General features: G+C 42.0%; 1 protein-coding gene across 2 annotated transcripts in view; it reads right to left on the reverse strand.

Annotated features, from left to right (window-relative positions):
* Nucleotides 1-22180, reverse strand: part of DERA (deoxyribose-phosphate aldolase) — a 118966-nt gene that overhangs the window by 53861 nt on the left and 42925 nt on the right. For both annotated transcript variants that reach the window (XM_059886551.1, NM_001076028.2), the window contains 2 exon segments: nucleotides 20811-20945; nucleotides 2525-2653 (listed from right to left, as the gene is read on the reverse strand). In XM_059886551.1, the coding sequence (XP_059742534.1) occupies nucleotides 2525-2653; nucleotides 20811-20945 (264 nt within the window).

Here is a 22180-nt window from a genome sequence, read left to right on the forward strand (position 1 = left end):
GATCAGATGAAAAACTGAAGGAGATAAACAAGATGGACAGGGATACGAGCCAAAAGGAAGAGACAGGTGACGGCATGTTTCCAGTCACATTTCTGTCTGTGGATGCAAAGGGTGGAGTGGAGGGTGGAACAGACGTGTCCAAGCATGAGGACCTAATAATGTTCCTTTTTTTAAGCAATAGGTACAGGGTTGGCTTGCTCACCCAGAATGAATACACTTTCACTGTGACCTGGATCATGCCATTCTGGGCTAACTCCCTGGTCCTGTTTCTAGGAGCATGAAAAGGGAGGCTACCTGTCTACCTAAGACTCCAATGGGCTTTCCCCAGGCTCCTGAGGGTTCCAGCATCTTCTATCATTGAGGACCTTTGGAATACCAATATAACTGATGACCCATTCGTCACAATGTTCCATTCTTCCCTATCCTTAGGTTTTCAGAAATTTCACTCTAAATAAAATAAGCAGAGCAGAGATCTTTTGGATACAGCAGCAAACCAGAGCAACAGCTTCATTAATGCCTGGTCAGCTAATTTTCAGTACAATTCCAGGGAACCACGCTAGGTCTGAGAGAGTCTTTAATGAAAAGTACATGAGTAGAAAAATCTAGAGGGTGACTGCAATAGAGGCCCAAATTTAAGAAACGAGAAGTCACGTATATTCATCCAAACATGGAGCCACTAGTAGGGCAGCTAAAGATGCAACACTCCATCATGGTATAGTAAGTTATCTGACAGAGGTTTCAATAAACCTCTATGGGGAGGATTTCCCTGGTGGTCCAGTGGTTAATAATCCACATTGCAATGCAGGGGATGAGGGTCTGATCCCTGGTTGGGGAACTAAGATCTCACATGCTGCAGAGCAACTAAGCCCAGGGGAGCAACTACTGAGCCACGCACTCTGGAGCCCATGTGCCATAACCACATGCTGCTGCTGCTGCTGCTAAGTCGCTTCAGTCATGTCTGACTCTGTGCGACCCCATAGACAGCAGCCCACCAGGCTCCCCTATCCCTGGGATTCTCCAGGCAAGAACACTGGAGTGGGTTGCCATTTCCTTCTCCAATGCATGAAAGTGAAAAGTGAAAGTGAAGTCACTCAGTCGTGTCCAACCCCTAGCGACCCCATGGACTGCAGCCTACCAGGCTCCTCTATCCATGGGATTTTCCAGGCAAGAGTACTGGAGTGGGTTGCCATTGCCTTCTCTGAGAAAGCCAGCATGATGCCGCAACTACTGAGCCCCTGAGCGAGAGCTACAGTCTGTGCACAACAGAAGATCCTGCGCCACCTGCAGGGCACGGCAGGTAACTCCATGGAGCCCCACATAGGAAAAGGAGGAGGCCGCGGAGGCTCAGGCAGGGTCTTGGGAAGGACCTTTATCAAAGCCAAGCTGAAGGAATTTATATTGTATCTTGAAAACGAAGGGCCGCCACCAAAGGATTTTAAACAAGCAGTACCACAACCCAATTAGCATTCCTGAGAGATCATTCTGGCAACAGTGTGGAGAACAGATTGAAAGGGGACAGAAGCAGAGACTGGGAAACTAGTTAGAAGACCGTTGAAGTGATCCATGTGGGGAATGACAGTGGCCTAAGATAGCAGCACACAGGATGGAAAGAATGTATGAAATACAGCGAAAAACAAAACTCTCAAGACTGATTCCCTGATTCCTATGAAGGTGAGAAAAAGCAATCAGTGTCAAGCTTGGGTGTATGAATAGCTAGACCTGCTGTTTGTGAAAACAAAGACTGAGTCAAGCTACATTTCAAAAACAACCAAAAAACAAAACAATGACACTGCCCTAAATTTAAGAAGAAAAAAAATAAAACACAGACAAAAGCTCAGGCTGCCTTAGACAGGACGGATATGGATGTCTGAAAAAAATCAAACACTTAAATTCACAGAGAGGAATAAGTCAGAGTCAAAGAAATTCCTGTCTAACATATGTTGATGAATGAATAATCAAAGACTAACGCAGAAGGCAATTCACTAACAAGAGAGCCATCTACTGCCTTACAAGGATAATGCAGTGATGAAACGCCATGCAAAAACGTGGAAGAAAGCCAAGTTGGTGACCATTTCCCACTGCACGTGTATTCATAAAATAGCTGACCCCTCCCACAAAAAAAAAAAAAACCCACCAAGTGGTTAGCTGCTGCTGCTGCTAAGTCACTTCAGTCGTGTCCAACTCTGTGTGACCCCACAGACAGCAGCCCAGCAGGCTCCCCTGTCCCTGGGACTCTCCAGGCAAGAACACTGGAGTGGGTTGCCATTTCCTTCTCCAATGCATGAAAGTGAAAAGTGAAAGTGAAGTCGCTCAGTCATGTCCGACTCTTAGCGACCCCATGGACTGCAGCCCACCTGGCTCTTCCATCCATGGGATTTGCCAGGCAAGAGTACTGGAGTGGGTTGCCATTGCCTTTTCCACAAGTGGTTAGCACTTTCAGTTAATAGCCAAATGCTTCGTCTTACCAATTTCTCTTAAAAGCATCCCTTCAATATATACCATCATTTCAACATAAAACGCTTACCTGCCATCATGGCTATCATACTGGCTTTATAGACGTTGGTGAGAGATCCAAGTTCTCCTGTGGCTAAGATGGTTTTGAGATGAGCCTCCCCACAGGCCTTGCGAAACTGACGAATCTCATCATACAGGGCTGAGGAAGGAAATAATTGAGGCCGTTACAAAGCCGGCAAGTGATAACATAACTTGGCAGCCATTTAGAACTGGTAGAACCCATCTCAGATTTAGGAAACATAAACCATTTGTCACTTTCTAAAAAATCACCCCAATTTAATATTGCCTCAAGCATTCTGTTGCAGTTCCCCTCCTGTTCTAAGGAACTCCTTCGTTTGCAACCATGAAACAGTTTCTATGCCCTGGCCCCAGGTTCCAAGCCACAGAGCTTTTAAAGTATCATTATAAAGACATGCAAATTACAAATAATTTCTACTGCTTCCATAGGATGGTTACTTAGGAGAAAAAAAGAAATTCATCTACGACATATACAGGGGTGTATCACTTTGCAAACTAAAGAAAAAAAAATCCTCCAGTCCTTTTGAATTCTCCCATTCACATATAATAAGTTCTCTTGTTGGAATATAAAGCAGGCCTTTCCTGAGAGCTCTGCTAATGAAAATAAAGACATAACATTTTGCCCCACTCTCTGCCAGGGTATTTGTCTATGCATGCATGTGTGCTAAGTCACTTCAGTCATGTCTGACTCTGCAACCCTATGGACCATAGACTGCCAGGCTCCTCTGTCTGTGGGATTCTCCAGGCAAGAATACTGGAGTGGGTTGTTGTGCCCTCCTCCAGGGGATCATCCCAACCCAGGGATCAAATCTGTGTCTCTTACATCTCCTGCATTGGCAGGCAGGTTCTTTACCACTAGCGCCACCGATATATCAGACTAAAAAGCGTTGAGCCTAGACAGGGAGTGATGGGTGTTTGTACACAAATTCAGCTGTGGAGGAATTCAGAGATGCAGCTTTGAATCTATTAACCTCTGACCCCAGTACCACATTTGCCTTCTAGAGCTCCATATAGCATTCATAAAGCACCTGAATTGAAAAAATATATATATTTATTTTATACACATACACACATATATACCCTCAAAGCCCATTATACCCAATAAAATTGAGGGGGAAACATTTCATATTCAAAGTAACAGAATATTAGCAAGCAAAATCAGTACAGTATAATGAGTATTAAAATTCTGAAAAATTATTTAAGACTGTCTATTACCAATAACACCAAGCCCTTACCCTGCATCAGGGTGGCTACATCTCATTTCCTGAACTTCAGTTATTGCTACACTACCAGGATTAGGGTAATAATAAACATTAGGGTTAAGAGAAGCATTTTCAATGCTAAAATGAGAGTTGTATAATCCACAGGTTTTCTAAAGTACTTATAAAAGACTAAAAACCAGTCTTGAGTCAGAAAACTAAGTCAAACCACTCGAGTTTTTGGTGTTTTTATTTTTGAGGGGTGATACGCGCCATGCCAGACAGCATGCAAGATCTTAGTTCCCCAACCAGGGATGGAACCCACGCCCCCTGCAGGGGAAGCATGGAGTCCTAACCACTGGACAACCAGGCAAGTCCCCAAACCATGAAAGATAAAGATGGAACAAAACCTGTCTTCTCAATTTTAGAAAACCCAAACTTAACTTGCAGCACCAAGGATTCTATCACAAGATGCATGGGAAAGAACAATGTTTGTTGCTCCCAAGAGGTACCCACGGTTTTTTCTAGAAAGGGCGGAATATTTTTACAAATTCCTAACAGTCAGTAGTTGTGAGTATCAGAAATGACCTGAGATGCCACACTGCCCACCTTACCCTGCGTGTCGCACCTAAACCATGAGAAAATCATATCACCCACACATCCAACAACGTGCAAGACTAGGACAAACAGAGAAAGACGATGTGGAGTAACAATTTATATTCTTTTAACTCAGAGACTGAATCTTGGATGGAATGACAGTTCTTGAAAATAGAAAGCTGTCCTCTAAGAACTAGTGACAAGGAAACCTCTTGAGCTAAATATTCAAGAATGATAATCTGGAGATGAGTTGTGATCTAATTAAGGATTTTTTAGCTTCCTAGTACAATGAGCAATCTCAAGGGTCAAACAAATGTGGATTTAAAACTCAACTCCAACACTTTCTGTGTGACCTTAGGCAAGTTATTTCTCCCAGCCTCAGTTCTAGCCTTAAACTATCAATAATAATATTTATTTTGTAGGTTATTTGAGGATTAAAAGATAAGATATATACAGATAGATAGGTATACACACACACAAAACTTTGTGCATCACCTGGCTTATTGTAAGCATTCAAAAATTTTAATCATTAAGTTCAGAATTCTAGTAAAATGAATTTCCACTAAGTGTTGATAAAAGCCAAATCTTGGTTCATGGCCTGACCCAACTTTTTGTACTACACTGAAATTTTGTTATATGCATTACCGCTTACATTCAGTGAGCCATCAGATAAGGCATGAAAATATTTTGTTACAGCATTTGTGAAAGGGAACTTTGGCCTGTATGACAAAATTCTTAAAACATTGATCCTGAGCATATTTACAAGCAAAATCACCAGCCTTTTTCTAAAATATATTATCCTTTAATATTCACTGAAGTTCTTTACCTACAGTTAAAATTAACCAGAAAACCCAGATGTATTTTATGACTCAGTTATCAGCCACCTGGAATTCTTGCTTTTTAATCCATGACCCAAACAGAATGAACCAAAAATGGTCACTCTGAGTTTCACTGGATTTAACCAATATGCAACAAGTGCCTTCTAATTCTTTAATTGCCAATTCCTTAAATTATGTTACTGACCTGTTTCATCACATAACAGAATCAAGGTTAACTGAAAAAGTATCTTATATCTTTAAAGATCAACACTGGGAAAGCTGTTATTTGTTTCTGTTACCATTCTGCCCAGAGTCTACCAGGACAGTTAAATCAGAAAGCATACCAAATCTGCTCTTTTTAAAATTCAGTCTGTGTGTTCTGTGCTAAGTTGCTTCAGTTGTGTCCAACTCTTTGCAACCCTATGTACTGTAGCCCACCAGGCTCCTCTGTCCATGAGATTCTCCAGGCAAGAATACTGGAGTGGGTTGCCATGCCCTCCTCTAGAGATCTTCCTAAGTCAGGGACTAAACCCAAGCCTCTTCTGTCTCCTGCACTGACCGGCAGATTCTTCACCACAAGCACCAGCTGGGAAGCCCAAAGTGAGGTCTGGGCTCCATCAAAGGAATGCTTCTACATAATCCTTTGAATTTTACTGAATGATACAAAGATGAAGGACAGTTAGAGATTTTCATCAGTAATGCAACACCAGCAATGGCAGTAGATCCAAGAGTCCAGGGTGGTCACCAGCCAGCATGGTACCCACGCTGGCCAGTGGCAGCAGCAACAGCACTGGTCTTGTAACCAAACTCTTTCTGTGACACATCTGGCTTATTCTCTGCTCCTCAGTCTTCATGGTCCTGCTTGTGTTCCAAGCCTGCTTCTCAGCTTCCCACTGATTCAGTAAGCTACCCCAGATCCTCCTAATAATAAATAATAAATAATAAACCCCTTTTCAGCTTAACCATGGGGCTTCCCTGGTGGCTCAGACAGGAAGGAATCTGCCTGCAATGTGGAAGACCCAGGTTCGATCCCTGGGTCGGGAAGATCCCCTGAAGATGGGCATGGCAACCCACTCCAGTATTTTTGCCTGGAGAATTCCATGGACAGAAGAGCCTGGCAGGGTGCAGTCCATGGGATCATCAGAATTGGTTTATTAGTCTTCAATCTATGACTCCAGTATAACACATCTACACTGGGAAGTATGGTATAATGGACAATAGTGTGGGTGCTCTGACAGCCTGGATTTATATGAGAAGACTGCAGGCAGCACCAAAGGATAGTCCCCGACTCCTCACAACTAGAGAAAGCCTATGTGCAACAACGAAGACCCAGTGCAGTCATAAATAAACAAATAAACAAAAAGCAGAGGACACTATGATCCACATTTCCTAAAGAACCTAAGATACAATCTCTTTGGGGCACTAGAAGAGATGTCTAACTTATTACTGTTGTTGTTCAGTCGCCCAGTTGTGTCCGGCTCTTTGTGACCCCATAGACTGCAGCACACCAGACTTCCCTGTTCTCACTATCTCCCGGAGCTTGCTCAAACTCGTGTCCATTGAGTCGGTGATGCCATCCAACCATCTCATCCTCTGTCTCTCCCTTCACCTCTTGCCTTCAATCTTTCCTAACATCACGGATAGATAGAGCTGTATGTATCTTTATAGGTGTGCATTGTATACATTTATGTATTTCGTAGATCTGTCCCCTGAGAAGGCATGGAAACAGCAGCAACCTTGTAGCAATGAGCACCCTGTAGCACCCAGATCTTGGTTTCTAAACACCAACCTTCAATGAAAACAAGCAAAGCTCCTTGGGAAAGTGGCTGATTCCAACCCTGGGGCAGAGAAAGCTAAAAATATGCCCGAAATATCTTTTAAATAAATGTATCCAACCAGTCCATTCTGAAGGAGACCAGCCCTGGGATTTCTTTGGAAGGAATGATGCTAAAGCTGAAACTCCAGTACTTTGGCCACCTCATGCGAAGAGTTGACTCATTGGAAAAGACTCTGATGCTGGGAGGGATTGGGGGCAAAAGGAGAAGGGGACGACAGAGGATGAGATGGCTGGATGGCATCACTGACTCGATGGACGTGAGTCTGGGTGAACTCCGGGAGTTGGTGATGGACAGGGAGACCTGGCGTGCTGCGATTCATGGGGTCGCAAAGAGTTGGACACGACTGAGCGACTGAACTGAACTGAACTGAACTGAAGTGAAAGTGAAAGTGAAGTTGCTCGGTCGTGTCCGACTCTGCGACCCCATGGACTGTAGCCTATCAGGTTCCTCCGTCCATGGGATTTTCCAGACAAGAGTGCTGGAAACCCCACTCGGGTTGCCATTTCCTTCCCCAGGGGATCTTCTCAACCCAGGAATCGAACCCGGGTCTCCCGCATTGCAGGCAGACGCTTTACTGTCTGAGCCACCAGGGAAGCCCAAATAAATGTAAAGAAGGTCTTAAAGAATAACAAAAACATGTCAAAAGGGCAGAGGAGCTAATTTGAAGCAGCTCCCATCTGCCAAATCTGGGACAATTTGAGTACCAGAATAAATAATGATAGTAATGGATTATAACCAATTGGAAAAAAACAGGCATCTATGAGTTCTTGAAGAGAAGAAGAAAGGGAGGGAGAAGAAGGTAATGCTAACTAGTGAGTATAAAAGAAATGATGGAATCAGAAAAAATCACCATTTGCCAACTATCAGAGTATAACTGAAGAATTACCAATGAACACTTAAAACTACTGAGTAAAAGTTAGATGAAGAACAGGATATTAACCATATCTCCATTCATAGTGGATGTTAAATACTTACTAAAATACAAAATATTTATTAATTTTACAATGGAGAAACTTGACAGAAACCATCTTAGCCAAGTAAAAGTGTAACACCATCAATCATGGAACAGATCAACATTTCGGGACTCCTGAAAGCAGAGGACATTGAGAAGAACAGAGCAAAACTTTAGGGTGGTCCTATCAAAAATACCTAATGTGATGGGAAAAAAAAAAACCTAATGTGAATCTAACCATGAAAAAACATTTAACACACCCAGACTGAGGTACACTTGACAAAATAGACCTCAATTCTTCAAACACGAGAAAAGATTGAGGACTATTCCCGATTGAAGAAGCCTAAAGAGACATGTGAGCTTCCCAGGTGACTCAGTGGTAAAGAATCTGCCTGCCAGTGCAGAAGATGCAGGAGATTTAATGGTAACATTAATGACAATAATGTTAATTTCCTGATTTTGATGGTTTACTGTGGCTTCATATGAGTGTCCTTGTTTTTAGGAAATTCACACTGAAGTACTTAATAGTAATATATCAATAGGTCAGCAACTTAATCTCAAATAATTCAGAAAAAATATATCTATATTTATCTCTCTCTCTGCATACATGTATAGACAGAGAGAGAAAGAGGGAAGGCAAAAATTTAAATGGGGTAGAATTTTATAACTGGGGAATCTGAGTGAAGAATAAATGGGAGTTTTGTGTGCTATTTTTGTAAACTTTCTGTAAGTTGTAAATTATTAAAAAATAAAAGTTAAAAACAATACATTTGCTATACTGTTGATAGTTTATTTAGCATCCAGGTAGTTTTCTCACGGGAGGGCTTTTGAACCTACCAACTATTCTACTGTTTTGTTTTTTTTTTAATGTGTGATTACATACGGTACATATTATTTTGTAACCTGCTTTTCTTCCCTTTGGTATATCATAGACATCTTTCCAAATTCATGTCTGTAGAACAATTTTTAATGGCTGCATAATCTTCCACTGCATGGTCATAAACAATGTATTCAACCATCTATTACTGGATAGTCAAAGTTTCACATTATTTGCTCTTAAAAACAATACTTCAGTAAACCCCTTTATGGTTAAATCTCTGAATATATCATGACCTTGTTCCCTAAAGCATTTATTAATTTTTCTGCTCACATTCTCATAATACACATTCACTGTTAAAAATTCAAACATTACAGAAACTGAAAATTCCCCATTTAAAAAAAAAAGAACAATTCTTGCATGTATCAGAAAAATAATAATTTGGAAAGCTATTATAAAAGATGACTGACAAATGAAAATGGAATTCAAATACCACGACTTTTACTCAAATTACTCAGAATAATGCAAAATTTAACAAAATGCACACACCAGAGCGGTGGCTGGCAGAGTGATGTCACATTAAGAAACCTGATAATAAATGTTTTGACTTATAATGAGGTTTTCAGGAGTAGCAAAAGTGGGTGTACTAGAAACCCAAGATGGATTACATTGCAGATGCTTAATCAATACAACGGCACAACCAGCAGAGGCGTGGTCTCCTGTCTGTCCCCCCTTGTTCCTCCTACTGCTGCCGCACTGAGGAGGAGACATGGAGGTCATAACCTGACCTTCTGCTTGTCCCTGCCAGCGGGAGAAACAAGTGGGGCTGAGCCAGTGGAGTGGTCCATGGTAGGATTTAGATAATTCAGCCACTCTGGGAAAGGCTCGGATGCTGACCCAAGGGGACGGAGGTTTTAAAGAGCTGCATTGGTTTTAAAGAGCATCCAAAACAAGGTGGCCGCTGGCTCCCTGTGCCAGCAGGAACTTGCATCTCAAGAATTCAACTTTTGTCCATCTAAAAGTCTCTTCTTCCTCTCCAGCTCCTACCTAAAAGGAAAACAGATTCTTCATCTTGAGGCTGCTGGCAACCTGTTAAGCTTTCTGGAAAAAGTACTACTGTAGACTTAGAAAAGGGCTAGCCAAATGGCTCAGTGGTAAAGAATCTGCCTGTCAATGCAGGAGACACAGGTTCGAACCCTGGGTCTGGAAAATCCCCTGGAAGAGGAAACTGCCATTTCTGCCAATACTGCAGTATTCTTTCCTGGGAAATCCCATGGACAGAGAAGCCTGGCAGGCTACAGCCCATGGGGTTGCCAAGAATTGGACACGACTGAGAGACTGAGCACAAAAGCACATAGACACAGAAAACTGTTAGTAAAGCTTTCGTGTATAGAAATTATGATTGAAGTTAAGAACCCAAGTGTTTAAAGACTGTATCGCCCATCTAAAAGCCATAAAGTAGATTTCCCTTTATATTTCCTGCTATTCAAAGGCACTTAAAAATAATTGTTAACGAACATATCTAAGCAATTATTTTTTGAGTACCAGAAAGATGTTCAACACTGTGCAAGAGTGGCCTGAAAATCACTCTTAAGATAATTATATGTACAGTAAAACACTTAATATAAAATTACACAGCAACCTTCTAATCTAAGAAAGTCACAGAATGTTCAAGAACAGTTTTCATCCACTAAGGCAACTAATTAATCTTGAAAGACTAAAACAGAGATGAGCTAAAACACTAGGTAGTAAAATAACAACCTACAAGAGATAAAACACACACATTTTTGTCAATAGTATTTGAAGTTTTGAAGAATCATAGCATAAAAACAAAAACCATAAAAGCATACAGCAGTTGTAAGTATCTCCAGAGGGTTTCTGTTATAAACAACCCTCAAAACAGAAAGCCCAGGTTATAGATTATGTGATTCCTCCCCAAAAAAGTGTCTATAGATTTAGAGATTGCTTTTCTCATAAGATATTATGATTAACAGCTCTACAAAACAAAGAAAAACCCTAACTTCTTTTAGGAGATAGTCTTTCTACCACCCTTCTTTTGTAAAACTAAGCAAATAAGAAAAATAAATTGTACCATCCTAAAGCTCCTGAGAATCCTGAAGCATATACTCCACAAACCAAGTTTAAGAGAGCTGAAGAACTGAACAGGGTAGGGACTTCCCTGGTGGTCCAGTGGTTAAGAATCTGCCTTGCAATGTAAGGAATGAGGGTATGATTCCTGGTTGGGGAACTAAGATTAAGATCCCACATGGCTTGGAGCAACTAAGTGCACAGGTCATAACTAGACACACTCTGTGCACCTCAACAAAGATCCCACACTGCCACTAAGACAACGCAGCTGAATAAACAAACAAGTAAAAGAAAAAAATAATAAACAACTGCAAAACAATGGAACTGAGCAGTGTATAAGGCATGTGAGGCTGTGGATACAGAAGACAAACGATAATCCCAGATGTGATTCTGAACACATAATGCTGGAAAAATATCCCAGACGCAGCACCTTTGGAGTCACCAGGGAGCCCCTGGTGAGTCAGTAGGTAAAGAATCCACCTGCAATGCAGGAGACTGCCTGCAATACAGGAGATGCTGGTTCTATCCCTGGGCCAGGAAGATCCCCTGGAGAAGGAAATGGCAATCCCCTGCAATATTCATGCCTGGGGAATCCCATGGACAGAGGAGCCTGGCGGGCTATAGTCCACAGGGTCTCAAGAGTCGGATACGACTTAGTGGCTAAACCCCCACTACCTGCTCATGCTTCAGTGTGGAATGGGTTTTCAAAAACTAGTTAACACCAGCTCTAGGTCCTAGAAGATGCTTGAATCTGATAGTCTCTCCATGTCACTGGTAATATATTAGGTAAATATATGCAGCAGAGAGAGGTCATAAAAAAGTTTTAAAAAATTGAAAACCTCTGTATATTTACAGAGCATGGAATGCATTTAATTTTCAAAACCTGCTCAATAAGATTTATGATGTGATGAACCTCTTCTGGTGAATTCTTTCTTCAAAGAACTGTTTAAGGAATGCAACCAAGGTGTCAACCTCAATATCATCATTAAAAAATGCCGTATTACAAGGACTTATCATGGGAATATTACACACAGACAAGGAACACCACCAAATACAAAACCACAGGCCATTATAGCTGGGAACACCCATAGAAAACCCTTATGTCTTATCCCCTCACTAGTAACTTAATTTATTAGTTGATTTTTTGGCCCCACTGCACAGCATGTGGTATCTTAGCTCCCCAACCAGGGACTGAACTAGCGTCCCCTGTACTGGAAGCTTGGAAGCACAGTCTTAACCACCGGACCGCCAGGGAAGTCCCTGGTCGCTTATTTAAACGGAGGGAGGCAGACAGAAGAGAAGTGCTCACTGACCAGGTGTAAATTAGCTAAATGATAAATACTAAAACCTAGGTCTTTAGAATTCTTCTTCATCAACTCGATGCTTCTGCTATGTCGTTACTTCCCTTGGCAACATACTACCTTCCTCAGGAGGAGCGGGAGAGAGAGGAAACCACAGTGGGCATGGAGAGATTCATCTGGGCCAAGCAAGAGGATGACCAATTTATGGACATCATCTAATTTAATCTCTATTACTAATATAACCCCATGAAGCAGATGCCACTATGCCTGTTTTACAGAAAAGGAACAGAAGGTACAGAGAGGCTAAGTGATTTATCTGAGAGCAAACAGCTACTAACAATAGCACCAGGATTCCAACCAGAGTTTGTCTAATGCAAAGACCTTGCAAAGACCCTAAGATTTCCAGTCTCCTGGAGCAATCCCCCACCTTCTTGCTTGTGTGCATGCTAAGTCGCTTCAGTTGTGTCCTACTATTTACGATGCTATGAATTACTCCTCTGTCCATGGGAATCTCCAGGCAAGCATACTGAGTGGGTTGCCATGCCCCACTCCAGGGGATCTGCCCAAATCAAGGATCAAACCTCCTGTCTCATATCTCCTGCAATGGCAGGTGGGTTCTTTACCTCTAGCGCCACCTGGGAAGCACCCCACCCTTCTTACTCCACAGTATATTTGTCCTGGGTACTTTCTGGGCCTGACTGTGACTCCAATGATGGTTGGCTCATCTGGCTGGCTGACTCCACCTCTCTCTGGGTCCAGCACAGGATAACTACTCTCTTCACCTAAGGCACAGTCTTCTCAGGGAGAGGAGAACTAGCCTCCCAAGAGCACAGAAGTAGATGTCTTTCTGGCTAAACTCAACAGAGTAACACTGTTCCTTAAGCCTCCTGTTTACAGCCAACTGCAGAACCAGGCTCAATAAACAACAAACACATGGGAAATATGATTTGTATTAATTAATGAATATGCAAATTCAATAATGCTTCAATTATGCAGCACCTAATTCCCAAGTGGTACCAGTGGTAAAGAACCCGCCTGCCAATGCAAGAGATGCAAGAGATGCAGGAAGATCCCCTGGAGGAGGAAATGGCAACCCACTCCAGTATTCTTGCCTGGAGAATCCCATGGACAGAGGATCCTGGTGGCTACAGTCCACAGGGTCGCAGAGTCAGACACAACTGAGCACGCATGCCTAAACTATACAGAATCAAGAACTAGAAGCATGTTTAAAAAAAAAAAAAAAAAGTTGCTCCAAGTTAGTGCTTCTCCTTAGGAATATATGGGATGGCTGGGCAGCAGGGTGGGGGCGGTGGGGGGGAGGGAGGTTGGAATGTGGAATCCAAATGATCTGGAGTGACTTTCAGTGTAGACCCTACTCCTCCCTAAATCCAGCCCCCAATTCTGACAGTACACATAATTGGGGGATGTCCTGGATTCTGTGAGGCAGGGAGCTGAGGCAAATAACATGAGAAGGTCTGAGAACCAGCAAGACATTCCACATCCTACCCAGTCAGAACAACTGTCACGAGCAATAAGTTAGATGGTGTCCATTTCTCTGCCCAGATGGAAAGGAGTGAGGGAAGGACAGTGAAACGAGCTGACAGTAAAAAGCCTAATAGCAAAGGACCAGGCACAACAGCAATAGCAAAGATGTTTCAGTAAAAAGATACATGAAGTCTAAAAAAAAGGCACAGCAGCCTGGACCATTAGCTATGGAGCCATCAGCTACGGGACCATCAGCTATGGGGCCATTAGCTTTGGGGCAAGTCATCTCCCAGACTTCAGCCCCTGAGAGCATCACTGTGTTCCAGAATAACACACAGGCTGACCTCAGTGATACTTTGGTTCAGTTTCAAACCATCACAATAAACCAAGTAACGGAATAAAATGAGTCACGTGACATTTTTGGTTTCCCAGTGCATGCAAAGTTATGCTTATGCTATACTGTAGTGTATTAGGTGTACAGTAGCATTATGTCTGAATGAAACAGTGTACATACCTTAAAGGAAGAAATACTTTACTGCTAAAAAATGCTAACCATCATCTGAGCCTTCAGTAAGTCACAATCCTTGTGTAACAGTAACATCAAAGACTACTGGTCATAGATCACCATCATATAATAATAATAATGAAAAAGTTTGAAATAATGTAAGAATTTCCAAAATGTGACCCAGAGACATGAAGCGAACTAATGCTGTTGGGAAAACAGTGCCTACAGACTTGTTCAACTCAAGGTTGCCCCAAACCTTCAGTTTGTAAAAATCTGTGAAGTGTAATAGAGCAAAGCCAAATCAAATGAGGTGCCTGTAATCACCGATACAACCATTATGAATGACCTAGACATAAATAAGCTGTATTTAATAGAACAAGTAAATAAAGTCAGGGAAATGAAAATATTTTAATGGATTTCTAAAATGGCTGGATTCTCTGCTATGGTGAAGATTCACTGATTTTTTTAGGCTGTGCTGGGTCTTAGTCGCTACACTGGCTTTTATCTAGTCATGGCAAGCAGGGGCTACTCTCTAGTTGCAGTGGGAGGGCTTCTCACTGTGGTGGCTTCTCCTGTTGCGAAGCTTGGGTTCTAGGGCACACGGGCTCAGTAGTTACGGCTCCCGAGCTCTAGGGCACAGGCTCAGTAGTTGTAGCCCATGGGCTTAGTTGCTCCATGGCATGGAATCTTCCCAGATCAGGGATCAAACCCCTGTTGCCTGCATTGGCAGGTGGATTCTTTACCACTGAGCCACCAGGGAAGCCCAGATTCACTGACTTTGAATGTTTGCTTAAGTGAAACTAATCAATCAGTTCAGTTCAGTTGCTCAGTCGTGTCCAACTCTTTGTGACCCCATGAACCACAGCACGCCAGGCCTCCCTGTCCATCACCAACTCCCAGACCCCACCCAAACCCATGTCCATTGCATCAGTGATGCCATCCAACCATCTCATCCTCTGTCGTCCCCTTCTCCTCCTGCCCTCAATCTTTCCCAGCATCAGGGTCTTTTCAAAAGAGTCAGCTCTTTGCATCAGATGGCCAAAGTACTGGAGTTTCAGCTTCAACTTCAGTCCTTCCAATGAACACCCAGGACTGATCTCCTTTAGGATGGACTGGTTGGATCTCCTTGCAGTCCAAGGGAAACTGATCAATGAAAAGCATCATTTCATGGGGAATCATTTTAGTGGGGAAATGGAATGCATGTTCCCGAGTCAGACAGACTCAGGTCCCCCACCCTGGAGGTTTAGTCCTCAGCATAGGTAATGGCCGAAATCAGTGTGGACAGGAGGTTCCAAAAAAAACAGTGCAGAGCCTGAGAAATTGAGTTTTCTGGGACAGAGCCCAAGGACCACAAACACTTCGGTGAAGACAGGGGAGGTGGAGGAGCTTGCAACAAGACACAGGAGGCATCAGAAACACGAAGGAAAACCTGAAGACAGTGGGATCACCAAAGCCGTGACAAGAGAGTATTTCCAGGAGGAAACTGTCCCTTGTGTCAACTGTTTCTGGGCCACAAAACTAAATGACCAAAGAGTATCCCCAGGGACAGCAAAATAAGAGGCCACTGGTGTCATGGGAAAAACAGATTCAAGGGAACAAGTAAACATAACTCTTGTAAGAATTTCAGCCATGAAAGGGAGAACAGAAAGGGAGACTCAGCTGGGGATGAGCAGGAATGGAGCCTGTGGGCTTCTTTTTTTTTAATCATAAGAACTTTTGGATGTCTGCTAGTATGCTGATGGGAGGAGTGAGCTCTGAGAAGCAGCTGGGGAAGTGGACACAGGAGGAAGAAGAGAAAGAAAAGGGAAGCAGATTGGATGCAAGGACCTTGAGGAAGTTCCTGCCTAACAGATGTATTTTCTCTGAGAAGTAGTAAGAAGGACAAGACTTAAGGAGCCCCAAGGTGGTAGAGGGCTTCTCAGGTGGCACCCCCTGGCCAAGGCAGAAGATGTAGGGGACACGGGTTCGATTGCTGAGTTGGGAAGATCCCCTGGAGAAGGAAATGGCAACCCACTCCAGTTAGAATCCCATGGACAGATGAAGCCTGGTGGACTACAGTCCATAGAATCGAACAGAGTTGGACATGACTAAAGTGACTTAGCATGCATGCAAGGTGGGTGGAAAAGTTAAAAGTTTGAAGAAGTAGATTTTATTTAATTTTCTGACATGGGCCATTTTTTAAAGTCTTTATTGAATTAGTTGCAGTATTTCTTCTGTTGTATGTTTTGGTTTTTTGGCCACGATGCATGTGGGATCTTAACTCCCTGGCCAGGGATTGAACCCACACCCCCTGCATTGAAAGGCGAAGTCTTAACTACTGCACCACTGGGGAAGTCCTGAGGAAGTAGATTTTCAACGACCACCAAGGTGAATCCAAGCAGAGGAATAACAAGTCCTTCTCACATCTCCCCTCTGAGTTCATATCCTAAACTGTGAACCCCTGTGACCATGAAAAATGGTGAAGAGACACTCTGAATGGCCAGGTTTTAAAAACAGGATTCTTTCTCTTGGTTTTTAACCAGTGTCCTCCACACCTTAGTGCAAAGAGAAGAGGGACCTAGACTGGAATGTCTAACAGCCTCACAGACGCCTCCATCAGCAAATTCCAAGAAATCGATGATAGGCTCATATTTTAGAAAACAGCTAATATTAAAACATGACACTGAAAAACACAATATGTAATCAAATATGGAACTGAAATTAAGACAAAATATTGCAGTGAAAAAGGGCCAAGACGTTCGCAGGCTTCTAGTTAGAATTAAATTTCTAGTATTCAATGGTTCTTTTCAATTTGTTTGGGGTCAAGAGGTTATTAACACCACAGAAAGAGTTAATAGAAAAGTATGGTCTGGGACAAAGATATGTTATTATATTTTACATGAATGTCTGTTATTGGGAAATTATCATCAGTTCTTAAAAACAACCATTCCTGCTTCATTAAGGGAAAGCCAATTACATCAAATCTCATCTCCTATTGTATTTGATTTTCCAATTAGTAGTATTCTAAAGACAGGAGCACAAGTTATAATACAATCTATACTTCTATGTCTATAATTACTTAATAAAAGATAAAGAGCATACATTTTTTTATCCAACTAAATGACACAGAGTGTATTTCTAAATTTGCGCTAGTAGTTTTGCAGGAGATGTAAGAGACGAGGGTTCAGTCCTTGGGTCAGCAAGATTCCCTAGAGGAGGAAATGGCAACCCACTCTAGGAATCCCATGGAGAGAGAAGCCTGGGGGGTTACAGTCTACAGGGCTGCAAAGAGTCAGAGATGACTGAAGCAACTTAGCACATAAAGCTTACTCATTTTTTTCCTACTCTAGCTTTAAATCTGAACTGAAATCTATTACAAGAAATAGACAAGCAGAATTAATATATAGGGACGAGGGACATCTACTTAAAATAAGCCATTTAAGGATGGTTGTAAATGCCCAAGGCACACGTGACCCATAAGACAAGGAACAAAAATCGAAAGCACAAAAAGATATTTGTACACTGTCAAGAATTGAAACCTGGACTTCCCTGGTGGTCCAGTGGTTAAGAATTTGCCTGACAATGCAGAGGACATGGGTTCAATCCCTGGTCCAGGAAGATCCTACATGCCTCAGGGCAATTAAGCCCATGCTCCACAAGAGAAGCCACTGCAGTGAGAAGCCCATGACTGCAATGAAGAGTAGCCCCTGCTCGCTGCACTAAGGAAAAGCCCACAAAAAAGGCAACAATTACCCAGCAGAGCCAAAAAAAGACAAACATATAAATAACAAAAATCTGAAAAAAAAAATATTGAAACTTGGTAAGGGTTTAAAAATGGTGGTGGGTACAGATAGGAGTATCAGATAATGCGAACAACCTGACCTTTTTTCCTAGACCCTTCAGAAGTGCTGTGGGCTTCCGCCTGCAATGCAGGAGAACTGGGTTTGATCCCTGGGTTGGAAAGATCCCCTGGAGAAGAGAAAGGCTACCCACTCCAGTATTCTGGCCTAGAGAATTCCATGACTGTATAGTCCATGGGGTCACAGAGTCAGACACAACTGAGTGACCTTCACTTTCACTCAGAACTGCTATACTAGTGACTGGATTCTCCTGGAATACAGTGACGCTCCCCAGAGGCTACAGAAATCTCTGAGACAACCTGCCCCATAGCTCATGGTCCAGATTGCTGTGCCTTTTGACTTCATAAATATTTTTATTTAAATGTTGCTATTGTTGCTTTGCCCCAACTTTTTAAAAATTAATCTATTTATTTTGGCTGGGCCTTCATTGCAACACAAGGACTTCTCTGGTTGCAATGCACTGGATTCTGTAGTTGTGGCATGAGGACTCTAGAGTATATGGCCTTAGTAGCTGTGGTGCAATTGCTTAGTTACAGCCTGTGGGATCTAGTTCCCTGACCAGGGATCAAACTCGGGCCACCTGCATTGGGAACGCAGAGTCTTAGCCACTGGACCACCAGGGAAGTCCCCTTGCCTCAACTTTTGCTGTCAAGTTTTTTAAGATCATGTCCTATTTAGCTCATGTGGCAGTCTCTTTCTGAACCAGAATTTCCCTCACTCCTTTCCACTGAGGCACAGAAATGTGCACCATCCAACGTATAAAGAATGAATGGAAACACAGTGAATGTTCCAAGCCAACATTTTCCAGCTTCACTTGCAGTCAAGCCTGACCACAGAATTTGATTCGGGGCCATGAGGTGTAAGCAAAGATGGTGTGTGAGAGACAGGACAAGTCCCTATTTCCTGTCATCTGGGAGACAAGTGTAAGGGCTGGAGCTTCAAAAGCCATTGTAAACAATGGAGTGGTCTTGAAGCTGAGATCAGATGCTATGATCTTTGGAAGCCGAAGGTAAAAGAAGCTCAGGTCTCTGAGAACTCTGAGGGACTGCCACAATACTCCTGAAATACCTAGGCCTAGACTTTACATGAGGGGGCTTCCCAAGTGGCTCAGTGGTAAAGAATCTGCCTCGCAATGCAGAAAATGCAGGAGACACGGGTTCGATCATGGGGTCAGGAAGATTCCCTGGAGAGGGCATGGCAACCCACTCCAGTATTTTTGCCTGGAGAATCCCATGGACAGAGGAGCCTGGTGGGCTACAGTCCATGAGGTCACAAAAGAGGCAGACAGGACTAAGTGACTATGCGTGAACATAGACATTAAATGACAGAGTAACTCCCTGAGCATTTAAACCACTGACTGAATCTTTGTTGCTGCCTAACCAAAAGCAATTTTTAGTGAATAAACAATGGAATTAGAATTTACAGAAGATGAGCTAGATGGATTGATGGATAGAGTCTAGAGATACCTATGAGATATTGGCAAGTCCAACTGTTAGATTAAGGGAAAATACATTAAGCATGATCCTATTTTTAATTCTAACTTTTTCAGTTTTTAAAAAAATATTTATTTTAAACTTTACAAAATAGTAGGCATTGCATGTATGTCTATGAAGGGGAAATGGCTTGGAAAGTTGTGCACTGCAGTGTTATCAAGGGTTATTTGTAGGGGAGGAGATTAAGTAGAACACCAACTTCCTTTATTACTAGTTAATTAACAGTGGGAATTAATTTTAATTAATTAATTACAAATTACCCTTTGTAATTAGAATAAAATATGCCATTTATTTGATAGCTACATAGCTAAAGAAACAATACATTATTCTGATTTTATCCTATGATTTCATTAAAAATTTTCAATTAAGCTACATATTACAATGATTTTTTTTTTTAATACAGAATTGTACTTATTTTAGCTATCAACAATCCCTGTGGAGTAGGAAATGGCAACCCCCACTCCAGTATTCTTGTCTGCAAAAACCTGGCGGGCTACAGTCCATGGGGTCAGAAAAGTTGACATGATTGAGCACATCCTACCTCCTTTGATTAAGCAATTATCAATGTTATTAGTTCAGCTTCAGCTATTCTAACATATACACTGCAATAATATAAGATGTTAATGATACGGGAAACTGTATGCAGTGGGGCGCACACAGGAGGTATATGGGAACTGCATACTTTCTGCTCAATTTTCCTGTAACTTAAAACCGCCCTAAAAAATAGTCTATTAACTTAAAAAAAATCTCTAAGTATATAAAATATATTTAACGTAGAAGTAAAATCAGTCTCTTAAAAAAAGAAACAAATTGTTACTGGACTGGGCAATGTCTTATTGTAATTGACTTGATAGTAAACCACAAATCTTGAAGGTGAATACAGAACAAAATCCAAAGGAGCTATGTCCAAGAACAGGAGTAAAAATAGACTTCATAAACTAATCAATAATCCCACATCCTCAAAATCCACAAAGATTCACATAAAAAAGGGAAGCTTCCTCCAGCATATTAAAATAAACTCTGCATAAAATACTTGCCTGGGGTGATTTTTGTATTGTACTGAGTAACAAAACAGCAGAGAATAGAGCAAAAGTTAATAATTCACTGCTTGGGAATAACTGATTCCTTAAAAGAGATATAAAAAATTCATGCAGGTGGGCATCTGCCCAGAGTTATAAGCAACAAGGATGAGCAGTCTTAGTCGTGTTTTCTCCTCCATTCACCCTTTGACCTAGCGACTTGTAATCTAGAACAGTGACTTCCAAACCATGCTGCCTCTTTTCAGGTCCTTGCCATCTGGCTGACCACGGAATGACTGAGTCCCTTGGGTAAGCACGTGCCCTTACCTTTCCACTGGCCTGTCAGCACCAAGGTCCTGTTAATCACCACATCGATTTCCGTAGCTCCATCTTCCACGGCCAATCTTATCTCTTCTAATCGTGTTTTCAAATGAGTCTGTGCAGCTGGAAAGCCAGTGGCCACTAGCAGAGAAAGAAGGAAGGAAGAGAGGGAGGGAGACAAATTTCAGTTGGTCAGTATCTCAACAAAGAATTTCAGGCTAAAAAAAATCAGTGTTCAGACCAAAGTATAAATGACACTTTAGAACTTCATGCATACCTTGCAAAGTGAACTGTGAAGAAACTGAATGCGATCTTATATAGCACTGACACTAGGATAAATACTAGTAGTATATCTTTTGGAAGATCTGAAATTAAGCTGCTGGCAGAGATGCTAACGGGGGAGCTTTAGGAAAATAGTGATTAAGAAGATATGTCATCATCACAGTGATACTCATAAAGTAGTAGTAGTAGCCTTGTGGATGGACACTAGTTAATCCTGGATCCTACTCTTGACCAAGTTGGCTATCGCCATTATGACTTACTCATTCATATTTATAGCTGTTGTAACCAAATGGAAATACATGTTCCATCCACTGCCCATCTTCAAATGAACAGTCAAGCAGATAAGAATAAAGGGGAGATACTGCATGATGGAAAAGCACCTAATTAGTCCACAAAACTGAAGCAGCTGTGAGTCAGGAAGAACTAGCCCCAAGTATGAAAGTGAAAGTGAAAGTCACTCCATTGTGTCCAACTCTTTGCGACACCATGGACTATAGAGTCCATGGAATTCTCCAGGCCAGAATACTGGAGTGGGTAGCCTTTCCCTTTCCCAGGGGATCTTCCCAACCCAGAGATCGAACCCAGGTCTCCCATATTGAACAGAAGGAAAATAAAAACACAATGACACTTTTGGAAAAAGTATTAACATTTTTAACATGCTTATCACTGATTTCATTCTTGTGTCTAAAGGTAACCTTTCATGTTTCCTTAATGTTATTAAATTCCTTCGGTCTGCTACCTTAGAGGAAAGTATGTTTCCCTGTTGTGTAAAGGAAAAGCTGAACTGATTGAGCCTAATGAAAAATATTAAAAAGCAGTGGTGTTACCTTGCTGACAAAGGTCCGTCTAGTCAAAGCTATGGTTTTTCCAGTAGTCATGTATGGATGTGAGAGTTGAACTATAAAGAAAGCTAAGCATTGAAGAATTGATGCTTTTGAACTGTGGTGTTGGAGAAGACTTTTAAGAGTCCCTTGGACTGCAAGGAGATCCAACCAGTCCATCCTAAAGGAAATCAGTCCTGAATATTCAGTGGAAGGACTGATGCTGAAGCTGAAACTCCAATACTCTAGCCATGTGATGTGAAGAGCTAACTC

This window comes from Bos taurus, chromosome 5, assembly GCF_002263795.3.
Source record: "Bos taurus isolate L1 Dominette 01449 registration number 42190680 breed Hereford chromosome 5, ARS-UCD2.0, whole genome shotgun sequence".
NCBI lineage: Eukaryota > Metazoa > Chordata > Mammalia > Artiodactyla > Bovidae > Bos > Bos taurus.